This window comes from Carcharodon carcharias, chromosome 12 (genome assembly GCF_017639515.1).
Source record: "Carcharodon carcharias isolate sCarCar2 chromosome 12, sCarCar2.pri, whole genome shotgun sequence".
NCBI lineage: Eukaryota > Metazoa > Chordata > Chondrichthyes > Lamniformes > Lamnidae > Carcharodon > Carcharodon carcharias.
In genome coordinates this window covers 97,789,321-97,808,950 of record NC_054478.1, presented here as the reverse complement: position 1 = coordinate 97,808,950, position 19,630 = coordinate 97,789,321, and the positions used below count along the sequence as shown (strand labels likewise).

At 41.2% G+C, this 19,630-nt stretch overlaps 1 protein-coding gene across 2 annotated transcripts in view; it reads left to right on the top strand.

Annotated features, from left to right (window-relative positions):
* Positions 1-264: 264 nt before the first annotated feature.
* slc40a1 (solute carrier family 40 member 1) overlaps positions 265-19,630 on the top strand; it is a 39,788-nt gene continuing 20,422 nt past the window's right edge. Inside the window, exons 1-3 of one of the 2 annotated variants that reach the window (XM_041201118.1) lie at positions 265-712; positions 912-979; positions 6,335-6,494. In XM_041201118.1, the coding sequence (XP_041057052.1) occupies positions 679-712; positions 912-979; positions 6,335-6,494 (262 nt within the window). In that variant the 5' untranslated portion in view covers positions 265-678. Of the gene's footprint in view, positions 713-911; positions 1,037-6,334; positions 6,495-19,630 lie in introns of both variants that reach the window. The other variant, XM_041201119.1, reaches the window with a different exon arrangement.

Genomic DNA, 19,630 nt, shown 5'->3' with positions numbered 1-19,630 from the left:
ATATTAGAGTAGATAACTTATATCTTATATATCCTTCCTATAAGCTATCGGTTTATTTATTACACCTATGGTATCGTGAATAAGTATCGAAGTTATTGATCATGTACAGTCCTGGGTCTTTTTCTTGCAGCGCTTAATATTCCAGAGTAAAAATGCAACTGAACGAACAGGAAAGGTAGGATCCTCTCTGGTGCAGCCAGAAGGCTGAGAGCGGAAGCGGTCTGTTCCAGTGGGTGTACATTTTGTTCAGCGCAGCTCTGGGGCTCCAGCGCGGGGTGTGCATAGCTTCAGTTATCAGTTGGCAAGGCTTTTCTATCTAGATACACGTCACGGGGCCGGGCTCTCTCCTCAGGAAGTACCTTTGAACAGAGCCTTCAAAACTCCCAAATGATGTGGACTGTTCGAATTTGGGACCCGGACCGTGCGGCTGGTCTCATGGGTGTTAGGTTTTAGACCTAACATTAAATTTTAGCGACAACACTTTTCCGACTTCAGCTACAGTGCTAGCTAAGTCTGGAAAACCGAATAACAAAACAATTAGCGAAGCTTTCCATTTCAGAAACTGTTTTATTTAGGGTGCTTTTCTAAATCAGATTATTATTTTAAAAAGAAGTATAATTAAGAGTTAGAATCGGACTGAAAATAAACTGCCAAAGATAACAATAACTACCTTTAAATATGGAGAAGACTGAAACCACGTCCAATAAGAGCGGTAAGTGGTTTGGTTATACATCATTTGGACAGTTTTACACTTCAACTTTTAATGCAACAGTTTGGAAATTATTTGAGACTATTTAATATATTCAACTAGCATACATCAATATTGGATATGTTTTAATAGGTACCTATAGGTGCCCTTTATTTTTAATTGACTAACTTGACATATGTACTTTTCTCATCTTTAACGACAGCCTCTTTTGTGGGATACTTCAGGACGACCGGGTTTCTTATTTACCTTTGCCATGGATTGTCTACGTGGGTAAGCTCAGACCGCAGCTTTCCTCATTTCTGTTTTGCTCCCATCATATGGTAACTGGTAAGTTAGGTAAGGGTTCCTCTGGTGGCGGTTTTGAGATTTTCTCCGTTCAGTACATCCAGTGAAATGCTAACTGTGTTTCTGGAAGAGGTGAACAGAGAGAATCTTCACCAACACAGTTACGATGCAGCCACACGTAGGGACCGGAGGAAATCTCATCCTTGTCACATTTCACAGCATAGAACTGAATTACTTCACTCTTCCGCATATCAAACAGCTGCCTCCATGCACATTCAGAAAGTGAATAGAAATTCCCTGTTCATCAAGAAGTAGATGAATATAAGCTTGCCCCTAAAGCAGGAAAGACGTGAAAAAGGTCATTGGGGGGCTCCTGGACAAGGGCCAAAAGACCAGGATCAGCCAACTGGAGTGGATGGTCTTCAATTCATCAAATCTGATGTTCTTAGGCAAATCCATGAAATATGTAAGCTGAAACTGAAAAGGTGAAATACAGTACATACTGGTCTATGGAACCACCGTCTGAGGCAGCTGTTGGGATGAAAAGCTGAAGAGCGATCAAGAAAGGCTTCACAGGAGGAGAGGGCTCACCAACCTCACTGAAATGAAAATGTCCATCATCTTGGCTGAAACTGAATATACTGGCACAGTATTCAATCTTATTTCCAAGGAACTTTGCTGCAAATTGTTAGGAACATCAGCCACTATTTTAAGCATCCTAGAGCAGGAGATTGAAAAATATTTAACTTAATATCTTAATCTTAACAGTTACTAATTCAATAAGCATGCAATGGCTAGAATATTAGCTAGGCTGATTCTTGCCTCTGAATCAGTAGGCTGTAGTTTTAACATGCACTCTAGAACTTGAGTAAATATTTCAAGTTGACACTTCAGTGCAGCACTGAGGAATACCAGATCTGTTGTCTTTTGGGTGAGAAGTTAACCTGGGGCCTGTCTGCCTATTCAGGTGAATGTAAATGATCCCATGGCACTATACAAAGAAGTGTAGGGTTCCCAGCCAACATTCCCTTCTTAACCAACATCTCCAAGCTGTTTTTAGAACATTACAGTGCAAGGATTGATTGCCACATTTGCATACAGAACAACAGTGACTGTCACTTCAAAAGTAATTAATTGATTGAAGCACTTTGGGAAGTCCTAAGAACATGAAAGTCCCTATAAAATGCAAGTTCTTTTACTTTTTTGCTACCTCTACTGGAGAAAAAGAGACTTACCTTAGGAATCAGCATATTCTAACCTAATTGCACATTCAGACCCAAAAGTCAAGGCACAGGAAAGATTTTATAATGGGAACGGACATGCTCAGGACTCGGTGGATTGTTTCTCATCTACGCATCAAAATGTTTTTTTTTTCTCTTATTATAGCTTTTTTGGATTCTCTTCTCTTTCTCTTATTTTGGAGAATTTTGCGTTATGTTTCATTCTAGTTTCTTTTTGAAAGCCTACATTATATTTTGCTTGTATTTCCCCCCACCACCACTATCTTTTCTGCACTGTTCTATTTCTGTGTTTGTCTAATTCTGTTTTGCAATCCCTAGTTTACCAAAATTCTTGTCTTGCGCTACTTTATACATTTTGTTCCTTTTTTTGTTCCTCTCCAGACATGTAGCTGGGACTGATTAGCTTTTTTGCACAATAGGCACATTATACAGAATGCAACACCCCATACTGAGTGAGAATAAAACTTTTCATTCCATTGAAATAATTTGTGCTCCTCAGTCTTTGCCCCCCAAAAAAATCACTTGTGGGTGTTTATTTAAAATGTATTGTTATCTACGTAAGAATCTGCACACTGTGTTGCAACTGGGCCCTCATGTTTCGCAATTGCAAATGCCTGGCAATAGTATTTTTCTGTGGTGTAAAAGACTCATATAATAGATAAAGCAGGCCATTTGAAGTGCTATGACCATAATATTGTCTGCTTTAGTGGTTCCAATGGCCTTGCCTGCCTACACTATGGACCTCTTCTCGAAGGTCTAATCGTTGAGCTCCATTTATAGTTCTTTGCAACAGAATATTCACCATTAATCTGAGTTGCATGCCTTGACTGAGGGATAACTTCCAGAAACAAACCCGACGGGTATACACTGCTGGAAGCAGCAAAACCAGATTCTGCCATCAGCTGGGATAAGCTCCTGTTGAAAATCTGCATTTTAAAATAATGCCCTGATGTGTGAGATTATCCAAATCATATATTTTGCCTACACTTGATACCTATAATCGCTACACAATAAGAAAGTAGCATAAAAAATAGTTCTATCATTTGGATTAAAGTTCAACTGTCCAAGCATTATGTCAATAATTTTATTTTAAACTGTGTCAAGAAAGTTTATTGTTTTGAACTGGAGGCAACACACTAAAGGAATTACATTATTATTTGAATATGTGAGGTATCTGATATATTCAAGTGGTAATGTAATATTGGCATATTGAATTGATATCGATAACCTGATATCCATTTGAGTTAAATAAGATATTCAACGTATTTAGGATACATGAGAAGCAGTTTTACAATACATTTGTATGAAGCTTTCTGAATTAGCCTTGAGAGTTATTCAGAACATTACAGAAGCACTGAAACAGCCCTACATTTCCACAAATTCAAAAGCAATCACAACTTTCCCCCAAATATCTAGCTCAGAGTTGGGGGAAACAAGGAAGATTTTCATTTACATATTGCACCTTTCATGTTCTGAAGATGTCACAAAGTGTTTCACAGTCAATTAATTGTTTTTGTAATGTAGTCACTGATGTTTTGTAGGCAAACATGGCAATCAATTTATACACAGCAGGGTCCCACAAATATCAATAAAATTAATGATCCATTTGACAATGTTGGCTGAATTCTCTAATCTTGAAATATTTTACATTTACCTAAGCAATCAGATGGAACCTTACTTTAGTCTATCATTGGAAAGGCAGCACTTCCTACCATCCAGCAATCCCTTAGTACTGCACTGAAGTTTCAGTCTAAGTTCTGAGTCAGTCTTGAACTCACAGCCTTATGCCTCAAAGTTGGCTTTGCTACCGTTATAGCTGGGGTACTGTAAGCAGTCCTAGGCATCTCACCTTAGGAACAATATATTGGCCTTGGAGGAAATGCAGTGTAGATTTATTAGAATGATACCTGAACTCCGAATGATTAAATTATGAGGAGCGATTACACAAATTAGAGATATATTCCTTATAATTTAGAAAGTTAAAGGGTGATTTGATCAACCTTTTCAGGATATTAAGGAGTACTGATGGGATAGATCGAGGGAAACTATTTCTGATGGTTATAGAGTCTAGGGCTTGGAGACGTAGCCTAAGATTAGATCCAAACATTTTCTGGAGTGAAGGTAGGAAATATTTCCACAAGCAAAGGGTGGTAAAAGTTTGGAACATTTTTCCGCAAATGGCAATTGATGATGGGTCAATTGTTAACTTTAAATCTAAAATCAATAGATTGCTGTTAACTGAATATATTGAGGAGTATGGGACAGAGGGGGGACATATGGAGTTAGATCACAGATTAACCATGGTCCCATTGAATGATGGAACAGATTCAAGAGGTGAAATGGCCAATTCTGTTCCTGTGTTCCTATTATGCTAAACTGACACTTAGCAGAAAGATTGTACATGACAACAGTGGGAAAATATACCCCTGACCTGCATCCAAATAATAAAATGGCTGCCAGTATGATCCAGTGGTGTTGAGAGCTAGACCTTTATTTTTGCCTCATATGATGTTTTCCCCTTTATGGAGACATTTGGAGAACTACCTCCTGCATTGAGCCTCAGTGTCTGTGAGACAATATCTGGTACAGTAATTGATTTCATTTCGTTAGTGCCAATGTACAATGAAAGGTAGACTCAGTAAGAGTGGAGCAATTGCTCATGTGCAAGATGACATGCATGGATTGTTAGAACATTTTGTGAATCTGGCAAGGATGGCCCCTGATGTGAGGAAGAGTGCATATAGAGGTCAGCAGGAGTGTGATCAAGGCCAATTATTTTGAAGGCCAAGGTGGTTGGCCTGAAAGCATAATCATTTTGTAACATAGAAATGTCAAAACATAGAAAATTTACCATACAAAGGAGGTCATCGGGCCCATCATGTCAGTGAAAAAGAGCCATTTTACCGAGTCCCACTTTCCAGCTCTTCCTCTGTAACCCTTTAGGTTACAGCGCTTCAAATGCATATTCAAGAATTTTAAAATGCAATTAGGGTTTCTCCCTCTACCACCCTTTCAGACAATGAGATCCAGACCCTCATCACCCCTCTGGGTGACAACAACTCTTCTCAACTCCCCTCTAATCCTTCTGCCAATCCTTTAAACCTTTAGTGCCCCCACTATCGCTCCCACCCACCCACCCACCCAGTTATTGACCTCTCTGCTGAGGGAAATAGGTCCTCCTTATCCATTCTATCTAGGGCTCTTGTAACTTTATACACCTCAATCTCCACTGTCACCAGGGGTCAGAGACAAGTTTACTATTGGAGGCAATTGTAATTAATTACTCTGCAGTGCTTTCTCCATTGAACAGCTGCCATTGAAGCCTCATTAAAGGCTTCTTCTCCCTTGAGTATTGTTAGTAGAAGTTAAACCACCACAAACAAACCTGTTTATGTTTTTAATAAAAGAGCTTCCTGCTCCCAAAATTAAAATGAAGATGAAACATTTTTCAGACTTGACTTTCAATCTTTTTTGAGTTTGGGAAGAGACAGCCTTTGATTATACCTGCCCTCGTTTCCTCCCTTAATATATAGTCAGTTTCAGGTGTAGCTGGCTTAACTTGTTTTCTGAATGCGCACTTTTTTTCCTCATTTGTTCATGAGATGTGGGCATCACTGGCTAGGCCAGCATTTATTGCTCTTCCCTAATTGCCCTTGCTCAGAGGACATTTAAGAGTCAGCCACATTGCTGGCCAGACTAGGTGAGGACAGCTGTTCCTTCCCTAAAGGGCATTAGTGAACCAGATGGGCTTTTGTAATAAGTAATAATTCCAGATTTTTGTTGTTTGCAAATTTCATCATTTGTCATAGATGGGATTTGAACCCAAGTCCCCAGTCCATTACCCTGGGCTTTTGGAATACTAAAGCAGTGATACTACCACTGTACCGCCACCTCCCCACCTTGATTGCAGGCAATTTCCAAATTAGTGTAACTGAGAGCACACTATGCTAATTAATACCTCAATACATTTAAATTTTAAGAAGTAACTTTAACTAAAACGTTTGAAGACCTTTAGCTGGAACCTGAATGAATAAACACGTGTTAAAACTGCACCTTTAATGTTTGGCTTATGCTAAATGGACTTTGTGTTTTGTTACAGGGAGATAGGATGTGGCACTTTGCTGTGTCAGTGTTTTTGGTGGAGCTATATGGCAACAGCCTGCTTCTGACTGCTGTCTATGGACTGGTCGTGGCAGGATCTGTCCTATTGCTTGGAGCTATCATTGGTGACTGGGTGGACAGAACCCCCAGGCTTAAAGGTATGGCCTAACCCACCTTTACCTCTGTGGTATATCCTTTTAAATAAACACCTTATTACAAAATCCATTTTGTTTCTGGTATGGGACCAAGTTGTACAAAGTATAGAATAATGGGGATAATTTTAAATAACACTGCAGTATTTGGTTATGGGATCTTAGAAACAGGACTAGGTCGTTCAGTCCCTTGAACCTACTCTGCCATTCAATAACATGACTGAACAGTACCTCAATTCATTGATATCCTCATCTAACTAGAATCTATCAATGTCAGTCTTGAAAATTTCAATTGATGCACTAACTACAGCCTTAAGAGAGTTGGAGACTAGAACGAACTTCCTGAGAGGGTGGTGGAGGCAGGCTCGATCAAGGCATTCAAAAGGGAGTTGGTTTGCTATCTGAAAAGAAAGAATGTGCAAGGTTACGGGGATAAGGCAAGGGAGTGGGGCTAAGTAGAATGTTCTTTCAGAGAGCCAGTGCAGAGTCGATGGGCCAAATGGCCTCATTCCTGTACTGTAAAGATGCTATGGTCAGAAATTTTTGCTTGGCAGGCGGGCGCGTGCCTGCCCTGCTCGAGCGTGAAAAGATACGCGTTGACGTTGGCACGCTCAGCCGATGTCAACACGCAGTTGCGCGATGGCTCAGTTGGCGGGCGCAAGCCAGCTCTGATGCACGCCCGCCAACAATTAAAAGGCCTGTTAAGGCCATTAAGTTATTAATTAACGTAAATTTTTTGCTGCCCATCCAACCTAACAGTTGGCAGGCTGGCTAAAGTGCTAAGCGGCCTTTGCCTTTTTTTGGAAACCTCATCCATGGGTGGGATGAGGTTTCCAAAAGCAAATAAAAATAAAATAAAAGCTTTAATTTTTCATTAATAACATGTCCCTCCTCATTTGACAGAGTCACAGGAGGGGGCATGTTTTATTACGTTTTTATTTTCTTTACTTTTTTTAATATATCTCTTCATCTCCCTGAGGCACGAAACAGCGTTCACTTCTGCGCCTGCGCGAAGTTTGCAATTGGCCTGCACGCAATCCAGCCCCCCCACCCTTATACAGGCAGCGCGCTCAGCACTGCCGCTCGCATTTCATGCTGGGCAGAACTTAATTTGGCCGTCTGCCTGAAATCGTGGTGTGAAGCCTCTCATGTGCAGCGGTCGGATTCCTGCCCCCACTGACCTTGCCCGCCAAGGTTAAAATTTTGCCCTATGATTCTATGATTCTGAGTGCATTCTAGTTTTTCACAACACTTTATGTGAAAAATAGTTTCCTCGGTTCAGTCCTAAATGGCCTAAATCCAAGTTTATGACCCCGTTTTGGATTACTCCACCAGAGAAAATTGTTTCTCTGTAATTATGTTAATGAACCTTTATCATTTAAAATTACCATTATCCTTCTATCATTACCATTTTAAAGACCTCAATTAGAATATATCTCAACCATTGAAACTCAAGGAACGCAAGCCAAGGTTATGAAACCTGTCCTCAGAACTTAACCATTTAAGTCCTAGTTTCATTTTGTGAGCCTTTCCCGGTGGTTGGTGCCCGACTCAGAACACAATGGGAAGAATTTTCCCCCTGTCGGGGGGGAAGTTCAGGAGCGGGTGCACCTCCAATCGGGGGCGTGCTGCCATTTTACATGAGCGGGCCAATTAAGGCCCGCCCAACGTGACATCTGCCAGGAAGAGCTATGCAATCCCTGTGCGGATGGGGATGGGGGCAGTCCCTCAGCCGAGAGTGTGTTCTTTTGCGCATACCTGCACTCATCACTAACAGTGATTATCCTTTTAAGCAGCACCTGAAATTCACACCAACACCTTGTTTGCTCCCAAACAGCTGGTGGCTGTTAGTGGGGGGGAGGTGGGTGGTTAGGGCAATTGCTAGGCAACTAAATGCTATTCAGCCTCTTTACTAAGTGTTAGGAGGCTCTTAAAGAGATTCTAGGTGGTTGTTTCTAGCGCAGGCCTCAACCCCTTTACTGAGATGCTATCTGGTGCTAAACATGGGTCTTTTTCGGATTGGCAGGATGTGACAAGTGGGGTTCCTCAGGGGTCTTCAACCTTTTACGATTTACATCAATGACGTAGATGAGGGGAGCGAAGACATGGTAGCTAAATTTGCAGATGACACAAAGATAGATAGGAAAGTATGTTGTGAAGAAGATATAAGGAGGTTGCAGGTGGATATAGGACGGTTCAGTGAATGGGCAAAGATCTGACAAATGGAGTTTAATATGGGAAAATGTGAAGTTGTTCACTTTGGCAGGAAGAACAAAAAAGCAGAGTATTACTTAAATGGAGAAAGGCTGCATAATTCTGAGGTGCAGAGGGATCTAGTACATGAGTCACAAAAAGTTGGTATGCAGGTACAGAAATTAATTAAGAAGGCTAATGGAATGCTATCCTTTTTTACGAACAGGATTAAACATAAAAGTAAGGATGTTATGCTTCAGTTATACAGGGCATTGATGAGACTGCACCTCAAATACTGTGTGCCATTTTGGTCTCCTTATTTAAGGCAGGATGTAAATGCGTTAGAGGCGGTTCAGAGGAAGTTTACTAGATTGATACCTGGAATGAGTGGGTTATCTTATGAGGAAAGGTTGGGCAGACTGGGCTTGTTTCCACTGGAGTTTAGAAGAATGAGGGGTGACTTGATTGAAGTATATAAGATCCTGAATGGCCTTGACAAGGTGGATGTCAAGAGGATGTTTCCTCTTGTGGGTGAGTCCAGAACTAGGGGACACTGTTTTAAAATTAGGGATCGCCCTTTTAGGACAGAGATGAGGAGAATTTTTTTCTCTCAAAGGATTGTGTGACTTTGAACTCTCTGCCTCAGAAGGCAGTGGGGGCGGGGTCATTGAATATTTTTAAGGCAGAGGTAAGTAGATTCTTGTTAGGCAAGGGAATCAAAGGTTACTGGTAGTAGATGGAAATGTGGAAATTGAAACACAAGAAGATCAGCCATGATCTTATTGAATGGTGGAGCAGGCTCGAGAGGCCGAATGGTCTACTCCTGTTCCAATTTCTTATGTTCTTAAGAGTTAATCTGCTATTTCAGCACAAATCACCATCTTGGTCATCTTGGAGGATCTTCAGACCCTGAACGTGTTGCTGGAAATCACCCCTTAATCTCTCAGCATTGAGGGAATATTCTAGTTTTCTTTCTCAGATCCAAAGCAGATTACCTCACACTCACATTATCAATGATCACATATCCCAGGGATGAACTATTAATGTCTATTTACAATTCATAATTCACTGCATTTGTCACAACTGTCTACTATACATTTATTTATATTAAATTTATATTTTCCAAATGTTTAAATTCATTATTAAAAAACTACATTTTTATGCTTATTTTTGCCTAGAATGCTTGATAAAGGCATTTGAAACAAATTTTCTGGTCCAATAAAATCCCTATGGAATTTTCATATTAATCCAGGAATCTTTGATGTGAAGATTCATGCTCATCGAGAAAAGAATGGAACCAGTAATACGAATATCTTACCTTATAACAACTCAAAGCTTGTTGTATAACATTAAAAAGCTTGAAAATAAAGGGAGGGACCCTTGTTTTCATCCAGCACAAATACTGGCAATGTGTATCTGGTAGAGGAAGAGCTGGTGCTAGTACATATAAGGGGAAGTATGATAGAAAGCTCAGAAGCTAAACATGTGGATGTGTATCACTGCTCTTTGTTTTCTGGTGTTACTTGGGGTTGCTGTGTGTCATTTATTGGTGCAGTCTTTTTGTCAGTTTTTTTCGACCTCTATGATTCAAATTTGTTTTTTTGCAACTTTCTAAATTAGTTTTTATTGTCTTTGTCTCAGCTTTTGTTGTGTCTCCTCAACTTAGCCACTCTGCTTCTCCCTTTTCATCTTTGTGGGTCTATGAATCAATCTTTTTGTCTCTGTTTATATCTCCATTTTGGCTTTTGCACCGATCCAGTTCAGTCATCATGGGGATGAAATTCTTCTGTGTGCTATTGTCAACAGTTGCACTAAATGTGCATTATTGTGCAGCGAATTAGTGTTAACAAACAATTAGTGCATTTTTGCTCACATTTCCCAAATTTCTAAAAGATTTAGTGTATATTAACAGATCTAGCATTCATGTTATTTTTGAATTTGCTAAACAAGAGTTGAAGGCTATTGTGCAAATTTGCTCATGTTCACCTTCCATTCCACATTGCATTATTTGCACATGCTCTAAAGGTGGGCATTAAAGTATGGGGAGAGTCAGCAGAAGCCGACCATGTTGCTGTAATGACTCAATGGAGTGGACAGGTTTCAACAAGAAACAGTTAAACTTTATTACAGAGAGCTTTTCAGGTGCTACAGGTTCAATCAGGACTCTCATCTGGAAATCCCACCCCCCGGATTGTCTGCACTTAGCGCTCACTGGTTGGAGCCTTAACAGAACATCACATGACCCCTAATAGACAGCACGAGGGGCTATACCCTCAGTTACCACAATTACAAAGGATGACGCATTGAAAGAGCAGCTTAACTGTTTTGCCCCAGACAGCAGAATCGGTATGCTATAGGCAAGTCCTCATTTGTAGAACATGTTGAAGGTGGAGTTCCAATAGCATAGTAGAATTGGTGCTCAAAGGTGATAGCAGAAAGAGCAGGATTCCCTACTGCTGCAGGTACCATGTTGACTGGTAACAGTGCTACTTTGAGTTGGCCAAAGATCAATGTGTAGGAGATTATGCCTCACTAAAGAAAAAGAAATTGCTTCACTTCCTGGAACCAAACATACAGCATTAACCTGACGTTGGCGATGATGGCAAAATTGCCAATAGCACTCAGATATCTTTGCCACAGCTTCCTTTAAGACATGGGGCAGAATTTTCTGTCTGCTTGGCGAGCAGGCCCGACCCAATCTCTGGCGGGCGGGGAGCCGATCCCCGCCAGAGAAGCGGGCCCCGTCGCCATTTTACATGGATGGGCCAATTAAGGCCCACCCAGCGTGACGTCCGGTGGGAAGCGCTATGCGTTTCCTGTGCGGGAAGGGGAGAGATTTGCCAAAAGCGAGAGTGCGCTCTTTCACACATGCGCACGAAAGAGCACACATCTCCCTGAGGCTAAGTGCTGCCTCAGGGAGATCGCTTACACTCTTAAAAAGATAAAAAATAGAAAACAAAATTCCCTAACATGTCCCCCTCATGTGACAATGTCACATGAGGTGGGACCTGTTCATAAATTACAGTAAAACTTTATTACACTTTTTAAAACCCTACATGAAACCTCATCCCGCCGCTGGATGAGGTTTCATGTTTTTTCTATTTGCCGCCGGAGCTCCTGGCCTGCTCGCCAACCTTAAGGTTGGACAGGCAGGTCCTTTAATTGTTTAAATGATCCTGTCAATGACCTCAATTGGCCATTGACAGGTCGGCGGGTGCACAGCTGATTTTGCTGTGCCCCCGCCTTCCTGAAAATTTAAGTGTGGTGGGATGACGTCGTGGGTTCTGCCCAATGTCATCCCACGTCATTTTACGTGTCGGTGAGCAGGCCCCGCCCCCTGCTCACTGACGGCAAAATTCTGCCCATGGTTATAATGTTAGCCTGAATACTCAGTTTGTGGCACATTATTATATTAGCCAGGGCACAAATGTCCTGCTTTGACATTAAAATTAGTGTAGTAGAGTGGGAGGAGAGAGTGACAGGAATTTTCAAAAGGTGTGACATTCCTAAGGGATAAGAAGGTATCAGCTGCACTCATTTGGCCATTAAGTTGACCACGGTGCACATCAACAGGGAATTATGTCCCTTAATGAATAGCCAAATAGTCTGTAATGACCATTAAATAATTAAACGTGTGAACGATTTTTCAAGGAAATGTTCTTATTTTCCATGTCTTAAGGAAATAACAAGCTAAAAAGTTTCCCAGCTATTTCAGAATGAGAACAAGTTAATTGGGTGGCTCCTCAGAAATTTAATTACCCTTTCAAAACCTGGTCTGTGCAAAGCCCTAGAAAACAGGATACAATAAAGCACATTCAAGACTTAAGATATCAGCAAACAGTCATTTTGTGAGCTCAAACATTCATTCCAGTTTCTTGGCTGCAGCAAGGATGCTCTACAGTGTGACCCAGAGACAGCTGGCAGAATATTAGTGGTGTACTACATTCTGCAGAGAATAGGCATATTGAGAGGCTAAAGCATTTTTGAGGAGAGTGAACAGAAAGAAATCGTGGCACATGAGTTGGGGGGTGTGGGTGAGGTGGAAGCTGATGACACCTTGCTGGGTTCTCAATGAGAAATTCTTTTTGTCTGCAGTAAGACTAAGACATGCTCAAATGCAGCTGGCAATTATTGAACAAGCTTATTTGTACCTCCCCAACAGAGAGGACAACAGAGAGGGCAGTATTTCAAAAAGCTCAGAAATCACAATATATTATACTCCCTCTCCACTTAAAAAAAAACTTAGACATTAAAATGTAGAATGATATATGCACATCATTTACCAGAATTCAATATGGCTAAGGGAGCATCAACAAAACCTGGAAAATTAACAGGTTGGGTTGCTTATTTGTTCTTAAAGTCTTTACTTAACACCAATATGCCTTTAACAAGAAATGACAAAAAGAACAATTTCCTTCTTCTTCCTTCCTAAAACCTTTCAATAAATCTATTCTTTCTCTTTCTATCTGGATATCTTCTTCTACTTCCATTAGCTTTATTCTGCTCTCTGAACATTTCTGACTATGTCAACCTTGAATTTTAACTTTGACTATCAACTCCACTTAATGGTTGGGACTGTGTCATTGAATGATTTGTCTTAATTAAAGACTGTGGCTCACTTTGCTCTAGCAGTGGATTCTGTGGCACTGGCATACTTTCAGCTCCTTTGTGACTTTCACTTTCCTTCTTACTTTCACTTTGGACCGGAGGAGGAATTTGGACTATAAGAGGTTTATCATGATCTCCCTTTGTCAGATTTCCTCTTTCAAGCAAATGGTCTACATGACACTGACGCAGTTGCATTCCAAGTTTCACTAGAAATATGAATGCACCTAATCTCTTAATAACAACTCCAATTACATACTTCCCCTTATCACCTTGGTGATTTTTCACCATGACCTGCTGTTCAGCACTGAACTCTCTGGTCAGGATTTTCCCCTCAGTGATTTGGAGGTGGAGCCAGTACGCCGAGGGGAAAATGACGCGGGATGACATCGGGAGGAATCCCCAATGTCATCCCAGTCCCTTTAAATTTTTAGGAAGGCGGGCGGACAGCGAAATCAGCTGTCCACCCGCTGACCTGTCAATGGCCAATTGAGGCCATTGACAGGCTAGTTAAGATAATTAAAGACCTACCTGTCCAGACTTAAGGCTGGTGGGCAGACCAGGAGCCCCAGCAGGCTCCAGATTATTCATGAAACTTCATCCGCTGGCGGGATGAAGTTTCATATCCGTTTTTTGAGAACATAATAAATTTTAAGTGTTTATTATTAACATGTCCCATCTCGTGTGACATTGTCACATGAGGGGGACATTTTAATAATTTTAATATTTTTCTATTTTTAGAGTTTACTTACCTCTCATGAATCTCCCTGAGACAGGATTTTGCCTCTGGGAGCAGTGCGCTCTTTCGTGCGCATGTGCTAAAGAGCGCACTTTGACAATTGGGGATTCCCTCCCTCCCAGAACAGGAAGCGCATAGCGCTTCCTGTTGGGCAGGCCGCTGGGCAGGCCTTAATTGGCCTGCCCACTCAAAATGGCGGTGGACCCCGTTTCGGTGGTGGGGTTCGGCTGTCTGCCCACCGCTGAGCTGGTGGGGCCGATACGCCATCCGAGGGCACAATTCTGCCCTCTAAGTTTCATGCCTCATGTACCATGACTCATCTTCACTGTATCTTGCTTTGCTATTGATGTTATTCTTAAGTAAACTAAATCTTTTCCAAGAAGCATGTTTAAACACTAACTTGTAAGGTGAGTAACATGTAGTCTGTGGGGTTATTCTGTAAGAGAACAGAAAATTGCCTAGCCTGTGTTGAAGAGAAACATGGATATTACTGCCTCACCTGTCACCTGGCAAATACTGTGGAAAAGACCTCTTCATTGTCTGTACGCTTCTTTCTGCAGTGCCATTCGATGTTGGATGATATGGTGATATTAGTGTATGTTTGACTCCATTCTTACTCAGAAATATTTCAAGCTCTTCTGCTGTAAACTGTGGATCATTATCTGACGCCAGCACCTCTGGCAACCCATATATTACAAACCAACTGCTTAAAACCCCAATAATTTCTGCACTTCTGCATATTGTGCATAGGCTTCAAACCCAAGACCTCTACTATCTCGAAGGGCAAGGGCAGCAAATTCATGGGAACTGCAAGTTCCCCTTCAAGCTACACACCATCCTGACTTGTAACCATATTGCCATTCCTTTACTGTAGCCAGGTCACAATCCTGGAACTCCCTTGCTAACAGCATTGTGGATGTTCCGACAACATATGAACTACAACAGTTCAAGAAGGCAGCTCACCACCATCTCAAGGGCAATTAGGGATGGGCAGTAAATGCTGGCCCAGCCAGTGAAGCCTACATCCTATGAACAAATACAAAAAGACTCAATATTTATACACTTGCTATAAATAGCAACTTAAACAAGGTGCCCTTTCCCAACCACATTAAAGAAATTAACATGTACTCATTCCCATGGTTTTCTTTGATTTGACCATGGAATGAAAGAAGCTCTCATTCTTTTCACCAACTCTCTGCCTTTGTATGCTAAAAATTGCTTCTTACTACTGCTTTCATGATGAAATTCCTTTCACAATCCCTCTCAAAACCTTGGTGGAATAATTACTCTTAAATCCCATGGGAGACAGCCTTAACCTACACTCATTTTATTTCTACATGCAAAATCCTCATCCAATTTCGCACCTTTAGCCCGGCCATTCGTGACGTAATTGAGCACTTGTCAGTTTCTACACCAATTTCTCTAGCAGACACTGGCATTTGTGTAGGTAAAATAATTCACAGGTAAATGAGTAACTAAAAATGAACCAGTCTTCACAGGAAATCTTGAAAGAGCCCACAAATTTGTATGATCTGCTGACTTTTGACATTAATATCGTACTGACGGGTCATCAAAATCAATGTCCATCTCGGAACTCGTGCTGCCGCTAGGAATGGTACTCCCTTTCTTGAACTAAATATAAAGGCTTGATAGTCAGTTAACAAAGTGAACTTCCTGCTGTACAAGTATTTGTGGAAACTAGTAGCACCATATATGATTGCTAATCCATCTTTCTCAACTTGTGAATAATGTTCCTCTGATGTTGTTAAAGTATGTGACGCATATGCTACAGGCTTCTCCACACCATCTTCCATTATGTGAGATAGCACCACACCTAACTCTGGTGGTGATGCATCGCACACTAAACCAATTGTTTCTTAGGATCATAGTCAGTACTTAACTTCATCAAATGTTTTCTGGCACTCCACAGACTTCTTCCAATCTATTCCATCTTTGAGCAGTATATACAGTGGAGTGAATGTATTAGCTAAATTGGGGATGAACTTAGAATAATACACAATGCTCCCTATGAATGTTTCAAATTCTTCTTTGTTCTCTGGTCTCTGCTTTCAAAATCCTCTCAACCTTCTCCTGCATTGGGTGGATACCTTCAGCATCTATCTGGTGACCCAGGTGTATTACACTTGACATCATGAAGCAACACCAGTGCTTTTAGCTTTGATGCCATACGCTTCAAGTCAATCTCAGACTTCGTTTAATGTTACAATATGCTCATACTCTGTCTTACTGCTAATTGGAATGTCACCTAAGAATTAGCATGCTCCTTCTATCCTACTTAGTACTTGATCCATGAAGCTCTGGAATACTGCAGGAGCAGTAGACATCCAAATGGTAACCTGTCATACTGGTACAACCCTTAGTGTGTCTGAATGGTAAGCAGTGTGTTGCTCTTGTCAGTTAATTCTAATTACAAATAATCAGTTGACAAATCTATCTAACTGAACACCTTTCTATTGGCTAAATTAGAAAACAAATCTTTACTGGTAGGTAGTGGTTAAGCATTATTTTTGATCACATTAATTACTGTTTGTATATGATTTGCACAAATCCAGAAGGATCCATCTGCTTTCTGAGCAACCACAATGGGTGTGGCCATTCACTGCTCTTCACCTTCTTAACTGCCCCATTCTTTCCAACCTATTCAACTCTTTACTTGCTGGTTCTAACTGTGCGTAATGTACTGGCATTGCCTTGCAAAATGTCAGCTGTATGTTGTCCTTTATCTTAACTTCAGCCATGTGATGCTTAATTTTACATTTGGACCTCCTTCTTCAAAGATCACTGTGTGCTCTCTTAGCAGTTCCTGAATTATAGACATACTCTTACCGATCCTACTGTAAATAACTCAGCCCAGTTTAACCATATCTTCTTAAGCCAATTCCTTCCCATCAGGGAAATTTGTTCCCTTCTACTACCATCAATGGCAAGTAATCGGATGCAGCATCATATTTCAACCTAACACTAAGTTCATTTAACACAAGGATACTGTTATTGGAATAACTAGTCATAACTAGTTGTGTAAAGGAATATGACTTAGGGATTTCTTGTACTCTCCTTCTGGGATAACAGACACATCTGCAGTAACAACAAGGACCCTGCCTGCTGGTTCAGGAAAAGATCTCCCGTGCGGTCTGCAGCTATTCTTTCAGCCTTTCCATGGCTGAGTTCTTGTCGAAGGCCTTCCCACCATGTCAGCTTATTGTTTTGCTCAAAGCTTGGCCTGGATTCTATTGTTCTTTATGCCTCCTATGAACATGTCTCTAAGGCTAATTTCTAAGTTTGCACCATACCCACAGCGATGAGAGAGATTCTTTAATTCAACAATGTAACCTGCAACAGTTTTACTTGGCAATTGCGTCCATTCATGGAATGCAACACTCAGTGTAACCTCAATCTTAGTTGTGCCATGATATGAGTCCAAAGTCTCATTAATTTCAGAATAATCCATGGTACTGGGGTCTTGTGGACAACATTGGTTGGACATCACCTCAAAAGCATCTTCTATTTCATTTGTTTTCAGCCAGATGTATAGCCTGCATTTATAGTTGCACCAGTCCTCTTTTTTTTTCATTCTTTCACGGGATGTGTGAGTCACTGGCAAGGCCAGTATTTGTTGTCCATCCCTAATTGCCCTTGAACTGAGTGACATGCTAGGCCATTTCAGAGGGCAGCTAAGGGCTGCATCTTCTGGTTAGTGAGCAGGGGGGTGGCGGGGCCCACTCGCTGACGTGTAAAATGACACGGGGTGACATTGGGCGTGCGACCCGATGTCACCCCGCGTCATTTAGATTTTCAACTCGGCGGGCGAGCCGCCGACTCAGCTGCAAGCCTGCCGAACTGTCAGCAGCCACTTAAGGCCTTTAAGAAAGTAATTAAGCCAATTAATGGATCTGCCTGTCCAACCTTAAGGGTTGGCGGGCAGGCAAAGAGCCCTGGCGGCCTTCAGAAAAAACGTGAAACCATTTCCACGGGTGGGATGAGGTTTCACGAGGGATTTAAAATGTTTATAAAATGTTGAAATAAAAGAATTTGACAGGTCCCAGCTCATGTAACAGTGTCACGTGAGGGGACATGTCAGGAATTTTTTTTGTACCCTTCCAAAAATTTTCACAACTTCCACCGATTTCCCTGAGGTGGCACTTTGCCTCAGGGAGATCTGTGCGCTGTTTAGCGCAAATGCGCATGCTCGAAAAGCGCATTCCTGGCTCAGGGATTCCACCACCCCGTCCACACAGGGAGCGCACAGCGCTTCCAAGCGGATGTCACGCTGGGCGGGACTTAATTGACCCGCCCATGTAAAATGGCGGCGTGCCCTCGACTGGGGGTGCTGATCAGGAACCCACCCACCCATGCCCGCTCCCGCACATTCCCCCCGACGAGGGGAAAATTTTGCCCTAAGAGTCAACCACATTGCAGTGGGTCTGGAGTCACATGTAGGCCAGACCAGGTAAGGATGGTAGATTTCCTTCCCTAAAGGAAATTAGTGAACCTGATGGTTTTTTTTATAACAATTCATGATAGTTGTCATGGTCACCGTTTATATTCCATATTTTATCAATTAACTTTAAATTCCACCAGGCGCCATTGAAACCTGTGTCCCCAAAGTATTATCCTGGGCTTCTGGACATTACCACTATACCATCATATCTTCTTTGTTAAAGTTGAATTTCCCATTGTCCCTGAATATGCCTTCAGTACTATTTTTTTCAATTACGTACAGTGCTGACTGATCATTTACCAGACTATGATGTGCACACACAATAATCTTTCAAATTGTTCAAACTTCCTCAAAATCAACTTTAGGAGTTACAAAAAAATGTCACAATGTTCTTCAGTCTTTAATTTCTTAACGAAATGTAAAAAAAAAGTTCCATCCTATCTGCATTGCCATCTTTCTGTTGTGCATTGCTCTGAGTGACTAACACATGCTCAATTTCAGGCAACCATTATTGAACTAACTTTATTTACACCTTGCCATTAGAGAGGACAGCAGATAGGGCAGTATAACAAAATGCTTGGCTATCACAATATATTACAGTCAATTGAATTCAATGGAAAGGAATTGGGTAGAGTATATAATGAGCACCCCTTCAATACAGAATACCTTTGATTCTAAAACCAGTCAAAGTTGAACGTTCCACCCCTCATTGCAATTGCTGCTATTTGTGTCATGAAAACCTTAGTTTTCAAAAATCAGGCGTGGTGTATAGTAAGAAAAATCACCACAGTTACATTATCAGAAAAATTTGAAATCACCCTCAACACAGAAGGACATATAATTGCTAATTAAAGCAGTGAAAAGACAAGGGAAACACAAAAATGGTAAAGTCTCACCCTGTATATTTATTGTGAAAGCATAAATAAAGAGGCCAGATGATCTGTTGCAATCTTTTCAGTTACTCAAGAACCAAGCAAGAGGGATCTTACTTGAGCAGTGTTGAACAAAGCCTACTTTTTTTCTTGCAAACAAAGAACAGATAAATCAGGACTACATTTGTAAATTGAGTTGCTGAAATAGATTCTCAGCCAGGATTTTATGGCCCTACTGCAGCATGTCTCCCCTAGCAGATGTGGTGAGCCTTTT